The sequence below is a fragment of the Magnolia sinica genome, chromosome 4 (assembly GCF_029962835.1).
Source record: "Magnolia sinica isolate HGM2019 chromosome 4, MsV1, whole genome shotgun sequence".
NCBI lineage: Eukaryota > Viridiplantae > Streptophyta > Magnoliopsida > Magnoliales > Magnoliaceae > Magnolia > Magnolia sinica.
The window spans coordinates 99,192,846-99,209,653 of NC_080576.1; the positions used below are offsets into that span (position 1 = coordinate 99,192,846).

The window sequence follows — 16,808 nt, forward strand, 5'->3', positions numbered from 1 at the left end:
TCATGGCAACACTATATCATGTGCTAACCTAAGAAGGATTTTCATCCACTGGTTAGATGAGCCACAGTTGTGGAAAACAGATGTTTGGCTAATTTTACAACTCATACAATGGCTTTTAATGATCTTATACATTGAAACTCTCATATTTTTCAAATGAGACATAATGAAAAATCAAGAAACAAATGTGGGTGTTGCGCCAAACATTGGTGGTTGTTTCTAATTGCAAATGAATGCAAGGATAAGACCTATAGGCACACTCTTATTTCAAGTGGTGAATCATTAGATTATTATTGAGTGCCATCAAAATATTTTTAATAGCTAAAATAAAAGTTTAATGGTTGCAAATATTTATCATGTTTTTTTAAAATCGTTCAAGTGTTGGGCCTACTGAAAATATTATTTGATGAATTTCTAATATCTTAGATTTATGTCTAAATAAGTTTTTAAGAAACTAGTAGATCCCTTGTTGGCTCATGTGAGTATCACAAGATCTTGGCAAATGCACCTGGCCACAACTACTTTTATTGGTTAATTACTCATTCCATAAATTGAGCCAAAGCATGTATAATTAAGACCTTTAATCTCATACGTCATCAGATTTAAGGAGCAATAAAATTAAATGCACCCTTAAGTCAGATCATAATCAAGGGTGTACACGAACCGAGCTAGCTCGTTTAGCTCGCTCGACTTGACTCGAAAAAGCTCAATTCAACTCGGTTCGAAGCTGAGTTCGAGTGGAGTTGAGCTGATTTTTTGAGCTTGAAAATGAGTTCGAGCCAAGTTCGAGCTGGCCCTAGCTCGACTCAACTCGGATCAAACCCAGCTCCAATCAAACTAATTCGGTGACTCAGTTACTTTGATATTGATGTTGCTCACCAAGTGTTTGATAAAATGACTCAAAGAAGTGTGGCTAGTGGCAAGGAAGGTATGTATAGGGGGTTTAGATTCGAGAATGGCGAAGTCGTGTAAAGGCCTCACCATGGAACTTGTCAAGTGCCTCAACAAAACCGACTGTATCAAGATCGAGAAGCGCTCATACAGGGATTGTCTTGGAGAAAAAAGTCCATCCATATCAAGCGAGTGTGTTGGCCTAAGGGAGACATATTTCAATTGCAAGAGAGGCCAGGTTGACATGCGATCTCGAATACATGGAAACAAGGGGTATTAGGCAGAGTACTATGCAAATGTAACTGCATCACAACAGCCAGTGTCTATGGAATACTTTTTTGGGAGTTTTATGTTCAGCCAGATATATAATGTAACTTGTTTTCTTTTTTGTTTTTCTTAATGTGACTACAACACCAATTGTTAAAATTGGAGATGTTAACTTTTGAGTCCTTTGCTTAGTTGGGGCTCGTTTGGATTAAAAAAAAGGTATGTATATGAAAGCAACACCCCTTTTTTTTTTTTTTTTCCCTTGATTTTTATGTTGCTTAGAAGGTATTTGATAAAATACTTGTAAAACCATTGCTGCAGTCTCAAATATAGTGAGATTTTGAAGGAGCAGTTCAGGTGTTTGTGTAAATGCTGCAATGGCAAACTCGACTCGAACTAGCCCGAGCTGTTGACCAAACTAAGCCGAGCTGGCCAATCAGGCTCGAGGACTGAGCCGAGTTTGAGCTGAGGCAAGTGGCCGAGCCGAGTTGAGCTGAGGCCAACTCGACTCGGTTCAACTCGATGTACACCCCTAATCATAATCCATAGAAATAGGCCTTAGTCTAGATACTTGAATTGATCCACCAATGCAAGTGCCCAATAAGTCCAACACTAGGATCTTATATCCATAACACTCTCACACTCTTATGTGGGGCGGGGCGTGTCAGTCCCCTTACATAGGATAATCGCATTTATCATTATATTGGTGACAATAACTAGAGGTTTGTCCTTTACCTTGTTAGATGGTCATGTTATAATATGTTATTGAGATCTATGGATCACAATTCTCCCTTGATCAATGACCGTTTTGTTCAATCTTAAGATCCCAAGGATGATCACAAGAATCTCTCTCCTTTAACCCATATTCACGTGCATTTTAGGTATCTCTACATATTAACTAAGGCATAGCAATTTGTCCGTCTAGGATACTTAATCATTATAATATATGGTTAAGATCATTAATATCACATTTACATCACTAATGGACAATGTTCACAATGGTTTTTCCGGTCACAGTTCTAATAAAAATGTCCTTATGAATGATTTAGATGGCATAGAAACACCATGGTAGGCCATAAGAAGGTTTCAATGGTAGGCATTTCCATCCCCACTATTTCTTGTGGTGTGGTTCACTTGAATTTTGGATATGCCCTCCTTTTTAAAGTTAAATGTCCTAACATGGGCTTGAGAAATTGATGGATGGGTTGGATGTCATACGGATACCACGATGGGCCTCATAGAGCTTTACCTTTAAACAATTTCCTCATTTTAGGCAATTGATAAGAGAGAGATTCATTTCCCGTTCTTTAACAGATCAATATAGCAAGACTTGTTTATTCAAGTGAAAAATTACATTTGAAAAAATGATAAATACCTACGTTTTTACTTACCTATAAGTCAAGGGTTATATTTTTGAAATCCCAACGGTAGGGAGGAGAGACACCAACTATATAAAAAGGAGAGTTGCAGTAACTTCTAACCTTTCTTTCCAAGTGACTTACAACTTATGTCCAAATAGGTAGCATATATGTGACTATCACCTGAAAGTGACTTGCAGGTCAAAGTCAGCTTAAAAACTTGTAGGCATCCAAACAACAAGAGAGAGAGAGAGAGAGAGAGAGAGAGAGAGAGAGAGGCTAGGTGGATTTGGCTAGACTCGGCTATATCATCGAGTTTCACCCTACCTGTCCGAGTTAAACTTGCATCAACACTTAGAACAGAGATTCACGGTACTAATACAGCTTGCTCAAGATTGAAACCAAGTTGACTTGCAATAGTAGACTCACCCAAGTTGGATAGGACTAGTGCAAGTTCTTGAACCATGAATAGGTGTTGATATGAGTTCCCTTGCAAAAATAGGGGTTTAACGAGTGTATGTGGTGATTCGCACAAATTGCATAAAATGTCCAAGATTGGTGCCTATTGGAATATGACCCATATAACCTTTGAACTTCTATGGTTGTCCTTTCACATTCTGAGGACGCCTTTTCATGTTTCAAGAAATGTCCTTTATATTTCAAAGAATGATTTTCACAAACCAAGATTCTTCATATTTTGAACATTTTTTTCTGTTCCTCGATGTATGTCTCTTTACATTCTAAAAATGTCTTTCCATATTTTAAGGAGGTGACTTTTTTGAATTAAAAAAAAGTTATTTTTAAGAATAAAAACTTTAAACTTTTAAAATGTTATTGAATTTTTTAATTAATTAGAAGAGAAGAGTCATGTAATTAATTGGTTCCTTTGATATGGAAACCAAATCATTTATAAATTCAAGACTCCTGGTCCATCTTAACATCGCAGTGATACACGTCCATTTCCATTCATATATTATAGCGAATTGAACATAGAGAATATCAAATCCAATTGATCTCAATTGTTAAACAAACTAGAGATGGTGTATAACGAATATCTAAACTATTGAAATTATTCAAATAATGACTCGTCACCATCAATTTTTTTTGATCTATCCAATGGTGTAAGTCATGTCTTCTAATATGTATAAGTCTTGATTTTTATTGAATGGATCAAGTCAAAATCCTATCATTTATTAGTCTAGAACTGCTTAGCATCCATCACATAAAGTACACTATGAACATACCCAAAAATGATGTTAATATGTTGCCTAGGCAGGGCAAACATGTTATGAGAAAAATGGGCAATTAGTGAAAGAAAAAACACCAATGGTCCAAATTTCACTTACTTGTAATTGACTTATAGCCTATACGATGAAAAAGTACATTTGAAAACATGATAAATACTTGTGTTTTCACTTACTTGTAATTCAACGATTATATTTTTGAAATCCTGATGGTAGGGAAGATAGGCACCAACTATACAAAAATGGGAGTTGCAGTAACTTCTATCCATTTTTTACAAGTGACTTACAACTTACATCCAAATAGGTATCATATAAGTGACTATCAAAAATGACTTTCAAGTAAATGTCACTTACAATTAAAAAACTTACAAGCATCCAAACAACCCTTAGCGCAGAGAGAGAGAGAGAGAGAGAGAGAGAGAGAGAGAGGAGGAGGAGGAGGAGGAGGAGGAGAAATGAGTCATTTTCTTTTTTTTAAGAAATTAATAGTAAAAAGAGTTGTTTCCTCATTGTTCAACTATTAGAGAGAGGCAGGTGGACTTTGACCAACTAACTTGCTGGTCCGAGTCAAACTTGAGTCAGAATAGAGACTTGTAGTATTGTTATAACTTGCTCAAGATGAAAACCAAGTTGACTTGCACTAGTAGACTCACCCAAGTTTGAACCAATAAACTCACCCAAGTTAGATAGGACTAGTGCGAGTTCTCAAACCCTAAGTGGGTGTTGATATGGGTTCCTTTTTAAAAATAGGAGTTTAACTAGTGTATATAGTTGTTCGAATAAATTACACACAATATCCAAGACTATTGCCTGTTAGAATATATTGTAACTCATATGGTCTTTGAACTTCCATGGGTATCCTATAACACTTTGATGACACCTTTTCATATTCTAAGGAATATCCATTTACATTCTAAAAATAACGTTTCACATGTTAGGACTTTTCATATTTCAAACATGTTTTCCATACTCTTGAGGGATATCTCTTCATATTTCTAACATGTTTTCCATATCATGAAGGATATGTCTTCGCATTTCAATTTCTTTCTTTTTTTTTTATTTTTTATTTTTTCATATTTTAAATAAATAATTTTTTTTCAATTCCATAAAATTCTAGTTTAAGTGTAAAAACTTTTGAAATTTCATAATGTTATTAAAATTTTTAATTAATTAGGAGAGATGAAGAGTTACGCAATTAATTAGTTATCTTGAATCATATATAAATTCAGAGTTCTCGGTCATTCTCTCACACACTTATATCCATCATGGCAAGTCAAGGAGAGAGCGGATTAGAGGTATTGCATAATAAAGATTTAAAACATTGAAATTATAAAGTAATACCTCATTACTTTCAAACTTTTTCCTCTAATCCAGTTGTACAAGATATGTCTTTTAATCTATATAAGTCCCGATTTTTATTGAATATATTAAATGAAGATCCTATCAATTTATATCATTCTCACCACGAGGAGACAACTCTAACCAGTGTCTTCCCCAAAAAAAAAAAAAAAAAAAAACACCCTCTAACCATCAAATTCAATATACATGTGTGATTAACAGTATGAGTGTAATATCCCAGATTTTGTACATGGCATGCTCATGCGCACTACCTGATGAATGGCTGTCTTGGATATCTGACCTGTGTTGTCTCGCACGTGTCCCCCACCTCGTCATCACCACCAATGTTTTATTTTATTTTAGTTTTCATTCCCTTGGCAGATTTGCTCGTCCTTACATTTTATCCGGGCCTAGTTAGACCGTACGCCTAGATGATCGGCATCAGGCATGTGGTAGGACCGGAAGCGGGGGTAGTACCCAATCCACGGGAACGGATTGGCTACTCCCCCTCCACCAGCCAATGGCTGGTGGTCATTGCTTTGTGGACCCACCATGATGTATGTGTTTCATCCATACTGTTCATCTATTTTTATAGATCATTTTAAGGTATGAGACCAAAAATTAGGTATATCCCAATCTCAAGTGGACCACATCACAGGAAACAATGTTGAATGAAAGTCTACCACTAAAAAGTTTTTAGAGGCCATAAAAGTTTTGGATCAAGCTGATCTTTATTTTTTCCCCTTTATTTAGGCCTTAATGACCTGATAAACAGATTGGATGTCAAATAAACAGTATAGTGGACCTCAGGACGATTTTAATGGTGGATATACAAATCACTATTGTTTTCCTGTGATGTGGTCCGCCTGAGATTTATATTCGACTAATTTTTTGGATCAAGCCATAAAATGATATGTAAAAATGCATAAACGGTATGGATGAAACACATACATAATGGTGACGCCCATGGAGCACTGACCACTAGCCACCAAACTGGTGGTGAGGAGTAGCCAATCCGTTCCCGGGTGGGTGCTCTGTGGCCCCACCATAATGTATGTGTTTCATCCATGCCGTCCATCTATTTTTCTAGATCATTTTAGGGTATAAGACCAAAAATGAGGTTTATAACAATCTCAAGTGGACCACATTACAAGAAATAGTGTTGAATGAACGACGACCATTAAAAAGTTTTGGGGACCATAAAATTTTTTGATCAAGTTGATCTTTGTTTTTTCCCTTCATTTAGGCCTTAATGACCTAATCAATATATTGGATGTCAAATAAACAGTATAATGGGCCTTCGGAGGATTTTAATAGTGGATATCCAATTGCTATTGTTTTCCTTTGGTGTGGTCCACCTGAGATTTATATCCCTCTCATTTTTGGGATCAAGCCATAAAATGATCATCGTTAAAAATGGATGAACAACATGTATGAAATAGATACATGATGGTGGGGCCCACAGAGCACTGACCACCGGCCACCGGGCTGGTGGCAGGGGAGTAGGCAATCCGTTTCCCTAATCCGCGCCCTTCATTCCAGTAGTCGGAGGATTACCGGACGTGGATGCGGATTGCCTTTTGTAGAAAGTTCCTATGTAAGAATGATGGGGGGACCATCACAATGTTTGTGAGAAATCCACTTTGTCCATCTGTTTTGCGAGCTCATTTTAGGACATGTGACAGAAAATGAGGTGGATCTAAAACTCAAGTGGGTCACATGAGAGGAAAAATTGGGGAAGGAAATGCCTAACATTGAAACCTTCCTAGACTTTACCTTGATGTTTATATTCCATCCAAGCCGTTTATAAGTTCAATCTCACTGGGATGAAGTGAAAACACATAAGCTTTATCCTTATACTGTAGAGGTGTACACGAGTCAAGCCGAGCCGAGTATTGCCCAGCTTGTGCTCGGCTCGGACTGCTCCGAGTCTCAGCTCGTGCTCGGCTCGACTCGACCTTCGAGCTTGGAACAGCAGCTCGTGCTCGGCTCGTTCGAGTTCGAGCAGAGTCGAGTACTTGTCCGGATCCATCTGGCGTTCCGAGATCTGATCGCCCCGCTGCGCGGCGCCGAAACGGCAGATCAACTGCGGATATTCGTAGAGGAAATCCATTCCGTTGTCGAAATCCTCGTCTTCTTCTTCAACGTCTGTGATTTTTCCGTTCTCGGGCTCTGGTTTTTCACTCGAGCGGCTAGTTTTCTTTTGGGAAGTAGAGGAGAGTGTTGACTTTAACTTCGGTCGGCCCCTCCGTTTGGGTATTGTCAGTGGTGGAGCTCCGTTCGTGCCATCAACGGCTGAGATTGAAGCTTGATTTCTTTGCGATTGATGGAGATTGAATGGTCAGATTGGAAGGAGGCACGAGACTTGGGAATGGAGGGAGGAAAGATGGACGAGAGCCATGAGAGGAAAGCCAGGGTTTTTGTTTCATCCCTCTGTCTGCTGCACTATCTGGAAAGAGGGTTTTAGGAAAAGGACAGTTTTACCCTTGTGTTTTTATTTAATGGCTGATTCGATACATAAGCACGAGTGCAAAATTCCCAAGGGTGATGGGGACATAATCGACCTTTTATCCTGGTCTCCGTACCGAGTCTAGTCCGAGTTGAGCCGAGCCGAGTCGATTTCAAGTACCATTCGAGTAGAGCCGAGTTGAGTTCATGCTCGGCTTGAACTCATTTCGAGCACCAAAAATTAGCTTGTGCTCGGCTTGAACTCATTTCGAGCCGAGTCAAGTCAGCGAGTTACTGAGCTAACTCTGCTCGTGTACAGCTCTACTTATACAAAACTTTTATGTCCATAAAAATGTTTCGACGGTGCTCATTGATTCCTTACTGTTTCCTCCCGTGTGGCCCATTGAGTTTTGGATTCACCTCATTTTTTATTAAAATGAGATAAAAAAAACAGTTGGATGGAGTGGATTTCTCACAAACTTCTACGTGGCCCACTCAGCATCCTTGCGCAGGAACTTCCTGCTAAAGCCTTTAGCAAGAAATCCGCTTTCACGATTACCTTCTTTCAACTAAATTCCTTTTCCAAATTACCAACCGTATCTGAACCTTTAACCATATTCCTTTTTCAAACCTTCAACCGTATCTGCATTTCCATGACACATCTACAGTACTTATTGTGGGTGAATTTATGAGGAGAAAAAGTAGGTGCAAATAAGAGGTGCAGTTGGCATATTGGAGCATTGATTGAAGAAAATGGACGTTTAATCAGAAAAATCGGTGCTGGCCTTTGTTACAAGTTGATGGGACCATGATAAATGTGAAGCCTTTAGGACCGTTGATGTTCTCTATATAATGTTGAAGGTGATTCATCATTCTTAGTATAACAGGAATCAGATACCACTTCTCCTTTGGCTATATTCTTAGCCATCGATCGGCTCTGGTTTGACCATGCGGGCTCTTTCGGCCCATCGATGGGCCTATTTTGTTCTATGGGCCACACTGGTCAGCTTCTGTTTATGTGATGATGCAACGAAGAGCGATACGTCTGTCGTCGTGGTTGGTTCCGGAGAATGTGGCGACTGCAAGCAGCTGAATATCAAAAATTCAGATGCGTTTTCAGGTAAATGATTATTTGGACTTAATTTGGGTACATGCAACATTTTTTCCTTTAGCTTGAAAAAACTTCATTTAATAGAGACTGAGTGTTTGATGGATATTTGGATATGGACAGAAAATTGATATGCATTCTCTTGTTAGTTACTTTGTTTACACTCATTTTTCTAATTTGGGGAATTGGAATGATATACAATTGATTCTTGTTAGTAGATCTAGTTAATAAAAAATTAAATGATTTAAGAAAAAATATATCTTTTAAGCTAAAGTCAATCAACTTCAAACCACCTAAAAGGGTTGATGTAACATGGGTGGCTGGTTGCAAGAGTTTCGCCATGCAATCATAAAGCCGAACCGAGCAACAATCATCTAGAACAGATGTTTTATGTGCTATTTAGGCTATCATGTTGTATATGTGAAATCCACTTTAACCATCAGGTGATTATATTGTGTTTTTATAAGAAAGATAAACACTACGGGATCCATACGAAAACCTATGGTTGGTATTCCATTCTCACTGTTTCTTGTGTTGTAACTTGCGGGCTAGTATTAAATAACACAAGTGATTAACGCACAACCTGAATTTCAGGTTTACAACACCGTAGCCCAAAAGAGCTTGGGTGTTTTGTGTGTTGCTTAAAATAAGTGTTGTAGAGGATTCAGTCCTTCCTATATGGCCAATGCCAAGCTATGATAACAGTCACGATGCTGATGAAACGGCGTAAAAGCACACCTTCTATCGGTGCAAGCATGGCAAGTGTTTATTCCCATGATTACATGACCATAGTCTAATTATGATTACACTAATGCAAACTAGGATTGAAAAATGAGAGAATGGTTTTGTCTTCTACGCCTAGTTCAAAAAAGATTTGATTTCAATTAATCCCATGCCTGTGTAAAGAAGGGTTATTGTCAAAGAAATAGCCAATTCTAAAACTTTTGATAGGTAATTATAAAGCTAATCCCAAACAGCTATAATGATGACGATGATCATGAAATGGTAGAAAAATGTAACATCTTTCGAGGCCATACAAATCAACTACGACGGGCATACATTTTCGTGCTTCAATTTAATTAATTCTAACAATTACATGCATGGCTTTAGCCTAGTTATTATGTTTTCCCTACGTGAGTTGGAGTTGAAGCTTATAGGAAATGTTCCATCACATTCGTCACAACCAATTCACCCTTGGGTACATAGTTTAAAATCCTAAAAGCTTGACTTGGCTCGATTTCATCCGGGTTGAATTAACTCAAAGATTGGATTGTACCCAACTCAATATTTAAATAAGTATAATTAAAATATTTGAAGAATCTTCTTAGGAAATTTACAGAAAAATTCTTCCAAAATTTGCATTTTACCCAAGAATTACTAGACAAAAATGAAATTCCATGGAGAAACTTTTTGCGAGGAGAAAGTACCTAGAAGCCCATGTTTAGTTTTTAACTTTAAAAGGTAGTGAAGTAGAGAATTGTGGTGTCTATAACATCCAATCCATCTAACACATGAACCATTAATTCGATTGGTCAAATCACTAGATGAGCTAGGGATGAATTTTGATGTTTTTAAATGGTGTATGTTAGTTTTTATGGTCTAACCCATTTCATCATTGGATACACTATATTTTTGGCTCGTATGGTGATCATGGTGTGGTGCATCTGATGGACAGGTTCGATGTCAGGTATATATACCACGTAATCCTCACAATTCTCGATGCACCACTTTTTGAAGGAAAAATAAAATAAAATAAAATGAGAGTGCTTAGGTAATTTTACTTCTCACCACTGCCCTGCAATTTCAGCTCTCAGAGACATAACATGGTAAAATCTGAATTTCTGAGGAATTTTGTGGTAAAATTCCCAAATTTTTAAAGATACTTCGTCAGTTATAACTTCTGTAAAATGAGGTGTTGTATGGCTTGCTGATTGACTGTGTATACTCAACCGTCCGCCTCTTTCCTGCTTTTGCAATTTTTACTAAAGACTGGTTTGGCATTGCAAGTGACTCAACATGAGTCAAGTCGAATTATCGAGTTATGTCAATGAATTTTAATATTATGGTATTCAATTTTCATATTGTAGTACATTGATAATGCAAGTCAACAAATTAATGTGACCTGTGACGTACAACAATTATTAGAAAATAATCGATATTGTACCTCTATTGATAAAGAAATTTGATATTTAGTTCTAGAATTTTAGACCAAACTTCTAACAAACTTTGATTAAGATATCCCAAGTTATTGCCACAAACCTCGAGATATTATTACTATGAGGGATGAACAAAGATCAAGAGCTCTAATACAGAATAATTTCAATTTGAGTAGGTTTTTAATTATAAGCAGTAACATAACTAGAGTTAGGTATGTATATATATATATATATATATATATATATATATATATATATATATATATATATATATATATATATATATATATATATTGCATTTTTTGTGAATCCTTAAGAAAGGCAAACACATTAAATAGTGACTTATGTATGTAGATTTCTTTTGATGGGAAATTCAAAACTTTTCCCATTTATTTGGTAGTGAAAATGGAAACCCGCGTTGCTTTTGGAGGAAAACGTTTTGAGAACTCGTGAGAACATTTTGAGAACTCATCCCACATGATATGATCACAAAATATGAATGGTCCATGTGATGTAGCATCCTGTGAAACCTTTGGGGCTCAACTTTTATCCCTGATCCAAAACTTTGGTAGGCCATGGCAAAAGGAAACAGTTTCCTCCCTTGATTTGGCTCTCTCTTTGCTATTGGCCTGCAAGAGTTTTAGATCGGGTTGAAAGTTGAGCCTTGGGGGTTTTGTGGGGAGTATTCATGGACAGTTTAGATTTTGTGCGCAAGTGGTCATAGGTGAGCAAGACTCTCTCTCTCTCTCTCTCTCTCTCTCTCTCTCTCTCTCTCTCTCTCTCTATATATATATATATATATATATATATATATATATATATATATATATATATAGATGCGCACCAGTTCGCACGGAAGTCTTGTGAGCTTTTTTGATAACTCATCATACATGATGTGACTCTAAAATCTGAATGGTCCATATGAAGCAGCACCTCATGAAATCCTGTGGCCCAATTTTTACTTTGATCCAAAACTTTGGTGGGCCATGAAAAGTGAAAACAGTTTCATCCCTTGATTTGCATTTCTGTTTGCTATGGCCCACTTGAATTTTAGATCATGGTGAAAATTTATCCCTTGGGGTTTCATGGGATTCCGTATCACATGGACCGTTTGGATTAGACGCCCATGACATGTGTGTGCAAAGGTGCGCACATGCATAGGTACGCAGGGTTTCCAATATTCTATAGCCCACCAGATTTCTGAAGTAGGCCAAAATGCTAGCCCAGGGGTTTCATGAGGCAACTCATCTAGTGGACTGTCCGGATTTTGTCTTCACATCATGTGTCAAAAGTTCTCATGAAGTTTCCATGAGAATCAATTTTAGGAGAGCATTTTTTGTATATATACACTCCTAAGAACTGATCCATAAATAACTTTCACAAGAATGCATCCCATGTGATTTGTGCATGACATCCAACCCATCCATTAAATATGTCACCTCTTGAAATCCCTAAGGCCCAAAAGTCTACCCGATCCGAAACATAGGGCCCACATAGGTTGTAAAACAGCCTAATCATTTGGATGACTTTCATCCAAGCCAGATGAAGGGTTTACATGTGCTGGAATGTATATACCTAACACGAGGGGATGAGGTTTGAAATGGTTCTTATGGATTATCATGAGAGCTAGGGAGAAGATTTGCCATAATAATAATAATAATAATAATACCTGAGAATTTAAGCAAGTCATTGAGAAACTTACTCTTGAGAGTTACTCAACCATGATTTGATATGACTCGTTGAGTCAACTCGAGAACTTGTCTCAGCGCAACTCGTTATAATTTAGGTGGGTCACTCATAAGGTGAAACCATTCTCTGATGTAAAAAAAACAAAAAAAAAAATATTATGGTTGGAGATTCGAATTTTATTTCTAATACTTTGAATTTGTAAATTTACTAGTGAAGTATTGAGTTATGTTTCAAGCCATCAAGTCCATCTGGCTTAGCTAAACATTCTGCTCAGCTGAGTTTTTGGGTTTTTGAACTATGATTGATCTTTATCCCTACTTGCACATTTCCTTGAGCAGGTCTCCTTGTAGCAATTAATTGCAAGACTGTTAATGGTGAGTTCAGGACCAGGGGCTTCAGTGAACTCGACAAGGATGGAAAATTCCACATTGAACTTCCCAATGAACTTGTCAATAAGAACGGAGAGCTAACTGAGGAATGCTTTGCGCAACTCCATAGCGCATCCCACGATCCATGCCCCACCATAGAAGGCCTAGAACCGTCGAAGCTCGTACTCAAGTCAAAAGATAGTGGAGAGCACGCGTTCAGCACGACTGGAAAATTATCATTCACACCAGCAACATGCACGTCGGCTATCCTCTGGCCCCTTTACAAAAAGTCATTGCATCCTGTTCCCAAATTCCCTCCCATTTACAAAAAGCCATTGCCCAAAATTCCTAAGATCCCTCCTCTCTATAAAAAGCCATTGCCCCCGGTTTCCAAAATTCCTCCTATTTACAAAAAGCCATTGTCCCTGGTTCCTGAAATCCCTCCTATCTATAAAAAGCCATTGCCTCCTCTTCCTGAAATCCCTCCTATTTACAAAAAGCCATTGCCCCCAATTCCCGAACCCCCTCCTAAAAAGAAAAAACCCCCTCCTAAAAAAAAACCAATGCCCGAAGATCCCGAACCCCCTCCTAAAAAGAAAAAACCCCCTCCTAAAAAAAAACCAATGCCCGAAGATCCCGAACCCCCTCCTAAAAAAAAACCAATGCCCCAAGATCCCAAACCCCCTCCTATTTACGAAAAACCATTGCCCCCTATTCCCAAATTTCCTCCCATCTATAAAAAGCCATTTCCCCCTATTCCCAAATTTCCTCCCATCTACAAAAAGCCATTGCCTCCTGTTCCCAAATTCCCTTCCATTGACAAAAAGTCATTGTCCGAAATTCCTAAGATCCCTCCTGTCTATAAAAAGCCATTGCCCCCATTTCCCAAAATTCCTCCTATTTACAAAAAGCCATTGCCCCCGGTTCCTAAAATCCCTCCTATCTACAAAAAGCCATTGCCTCCTCTTCCTAAAATCCCTCCTATTTACAAAAAGCCATTGCCCCCAATTCCCAAACCCCCTCCTAAAAAAAAGAAACCCCCTCCCAAAAAAAAACCAATGCCCCAAGATCCCAAACCCCCTCCTATTTATTAAAAGCCATTGCCCCCCGTGTTCAAAATTCCTCCTATTTATAAAAAGCCACCCCCTCCTTTTGGTGGTTCATATCCTCTTCCACCTCATCTACCAACCCATGAAGCATCCCAAAAGCCATAGTTCGTAAATAAGATGCTTTCATATTGTCTTTTCCATTTGTGTTGTAATAAGGTCTATATTAGAAATAAATGTATGTGTGTGGCCTGGACTCATGTGATGGTTCAACATCATTTTAAAATGTCAGTGACTCATCCTTCTCACATGTAGCACTTATGTACGACTATATTAACCATCTGAACTTTTGAAGTACACCATGGATAGAGCATATCTATAAAATCATACTGACAAAGCAGTCAGATACATTGGAAACCCAATGGCAAAATCAGATGTTTACAATCAATTTCTGAGTGTGATTTTTGGATTGCTCTTTATCCACATTTGGATCGGCAATATGGACAATCTAAATTGTTCTCGTACAACTGCAACATGTGTATGGTTGTAGAGTCACCACCATTTTGAAAATGTGTAGCACATGAGTCTACCCTTATTCATGTATGTGTGTGAGAAAAAGTGGGATTTGTACTCATCATTGAATTACTCTATTAATGTTATATGGTGAGTGAACTCTTTTTGTGATAATTCTAGGGCTTCATTGGGTTCAAACGTCCTGGAATGATTTTTTTTTGAAAAACTTTCGATGGAACTGCTATTTTAAGGCATTGTTTCTTAAAAGTTGATTTTATCTAAAAATATTATTTAGTTGATACTATCTATTTTAATTTTTTTTAATGCTATTTCATTGTCCAACAAATCATTTTATGAAAAGTGGTCAAAGGATGATCAACAAGACGTTACTATTATAATCATCATTTGAGCATGACCACCACCATTACCATCTTCATGGCATCATCATCATCACTATCACCATTAAGGTCACTATTGAGAGAGCCAATACACACACATACACAAATATATATATATATATATATATATATATATATATATATATATATATATATATATATAGAGAGAGAGAGAGAGAGAGAGAGAGAGAGAGAGAGAGAGAGAGAGATTTCTCTCTTCACATAAGACATTAGAGAGAGGGAGAAGAGAGCTAGTAGGTGGGAAGAGTGCAAGGGAGGGGAGGGAGAGTGAATGGGTGGAAAGAGTATGAGGGAGAGATGAGGAGAATATAACAAACATGCAATGAGAGAAAGGATATCCTTTTTTTGGTTTTTAAGGAAAAATGACTCATTATTTCTTAGTGGTTTAGAATGCCCTCTTTTATGCCAAAGTACTTTTTTTTTTGTTTTCAAAAGTGCTCCCAAAATATGTGGCAACGATCCCTTGCATGCAAAGTGAGCTAAATTATAATATTTCTCTCTTTCTTTTTTCCAACAACAAAATAGGCTCTAAGCATTATTAATCGCTCATAGTGAATATTTAGGGCCTATTTAGTCAGTGGGATTAAATGGTATGGAATTATATTAGATGCAATTAAAATCATTATTGCACAATTATTGCATGTTGGGAAATACCATAGTATTTTGGCCATCCAATCCCAATTTTTGGGATAAAATTCTTGCTATGGGAAAAGTACTGGATTAAGCAAAACCCTGTTTGGTGGACCATGGAATTGTAATCAACGAACCAAATTCACAATGGATGTCAGTCACTTGTATACGTGTATAACCAGAATATCACGTGTAAAGGGCATGTTTGGATGGACAACAAGGATAAACGCATCAATGGGGACCATATGTGTAGTGGATTTCAAAATCCATGAAAATCCCGCATGGGACCAAATGGAATAACATCCCACCTAATTATGACCCTTCCTGTTGTAAGACTTATAATCCTGTGAGACCGACTGTACACTTCATTTTCAGTGCCGGCACATCCTATACGGATCAGATCGGCGGGTTTCGATTGTAACCCTATTTTAGTTAGAGTTATACACAAGTCAAACCGAGTTGAGCTTGACACAACTCGACTCGGCTCGGCCACTAGCTAACCCCAGCTTGAACTCGGCTCGGCTAGGTCCTCGAGCTTGACTGGCCAGCTCGGCTCGGTTCGGTCAACAACTCGGGCTAGTTTGAGCCATTGCGGCATTTTCTCAAACGCATGAAGTGCACCTTCGATTTCTAATAGTATGCAAAACAACAACAATAGTTTACATGTATTTTATCAAACACTCAGTAGGCAATATCAAAATCAAGATCCAAAGGTAGTTTTATTATGTAATGTTTTTTTTTTGGTAGTGATTCATTTCATATCCATACCTTCCTCGCCACCAGCCGATCCCACGGAGAATGTATGCACCCGAAACAACACTTCGTTGAGTCATTTCATCAAACACTTGGTGAGCAACATCAATATTAAAATAACCGAGTCACCGAACTGGTTTGATCCGAGTTCGATTCGAGTTGAGGTTCGATTTGAATTCAAACAAGCTCGAACTCGGCTCAAAATATTTTTGAGCTCTAAAAATCAGCTTAACTCGACTCGAACTCTATTTCAAACCGAGTCTAATTGATCTTTTTTGAGTCGAGTTGAGCGAATTAACCGAGCTAACTTGATTTGTGTACAGATCTAATTTCAGTACCGCAATGACCTGATACCTGTACCTTGGCGACTACGCAGGCGTTGCAATTCTAACACCATATGGCATGTCCCATTGAGACAGCTAATTTAGAAATTGTAGTTTTTGGCATAATCCAAGGTGGACCACACAACACATTCATGGTGCGGGCCCACTTGCACAAATACCAAGGTAGTCCAATCAATCAACTCATCAATCAACCCATCAATCACACCCCCCTCTCTCTCCCCCATTAGTTAAATAGCCCA

General features: G+C 37.9%; 2 protein-coding genes across 2 annotated transcripts; both read left to right on the top strand.

Moving 5' to 3' along the window:
• The first annotated feature begins 948 nt into the window (after window positions 1-948).
• On the top strand, window positions 949-1,243 carry LOC131244612 (uncharacterized). Its single transcript, XM_058244121.1, has one exon. The coding sequence runs from the start codon at window positions 953-955 to the stop codon at window positions 1,166-1,168; it is 216 nt and encodes a 71-aa protein (XP_058100104.1). The 5' UTR covers window positions 949-952; the 3' UTR covers window positions 1,169-1,243.
• A 7,201-nt stretch (window positions 1,244-8,444) lies between these two features.
• LOC131243487 (repetitive proline-rich cell wall protein 2-like) lies at window positions 8,445-14,597 on the top strand. Its single transcript, XM_058242868.1, has 2 exons — window positions 8,445-8,663; window positions 12,835-14,597. The coding sequence occupies exons 1-2, from the start codon at window positions 8,492-8,494 to the stop codon at window positions 13,956-13,958; spliced, it is 1,296 nt and encodes a 431-aa protein (XP_058098851.1). The 5' UTR covers window positions 8,445-8,491; the 3' UTR covers window positions 13,959-14,597.
• Window positions 14,598-16,808: the final 2,211 nt, after the last annotated feature.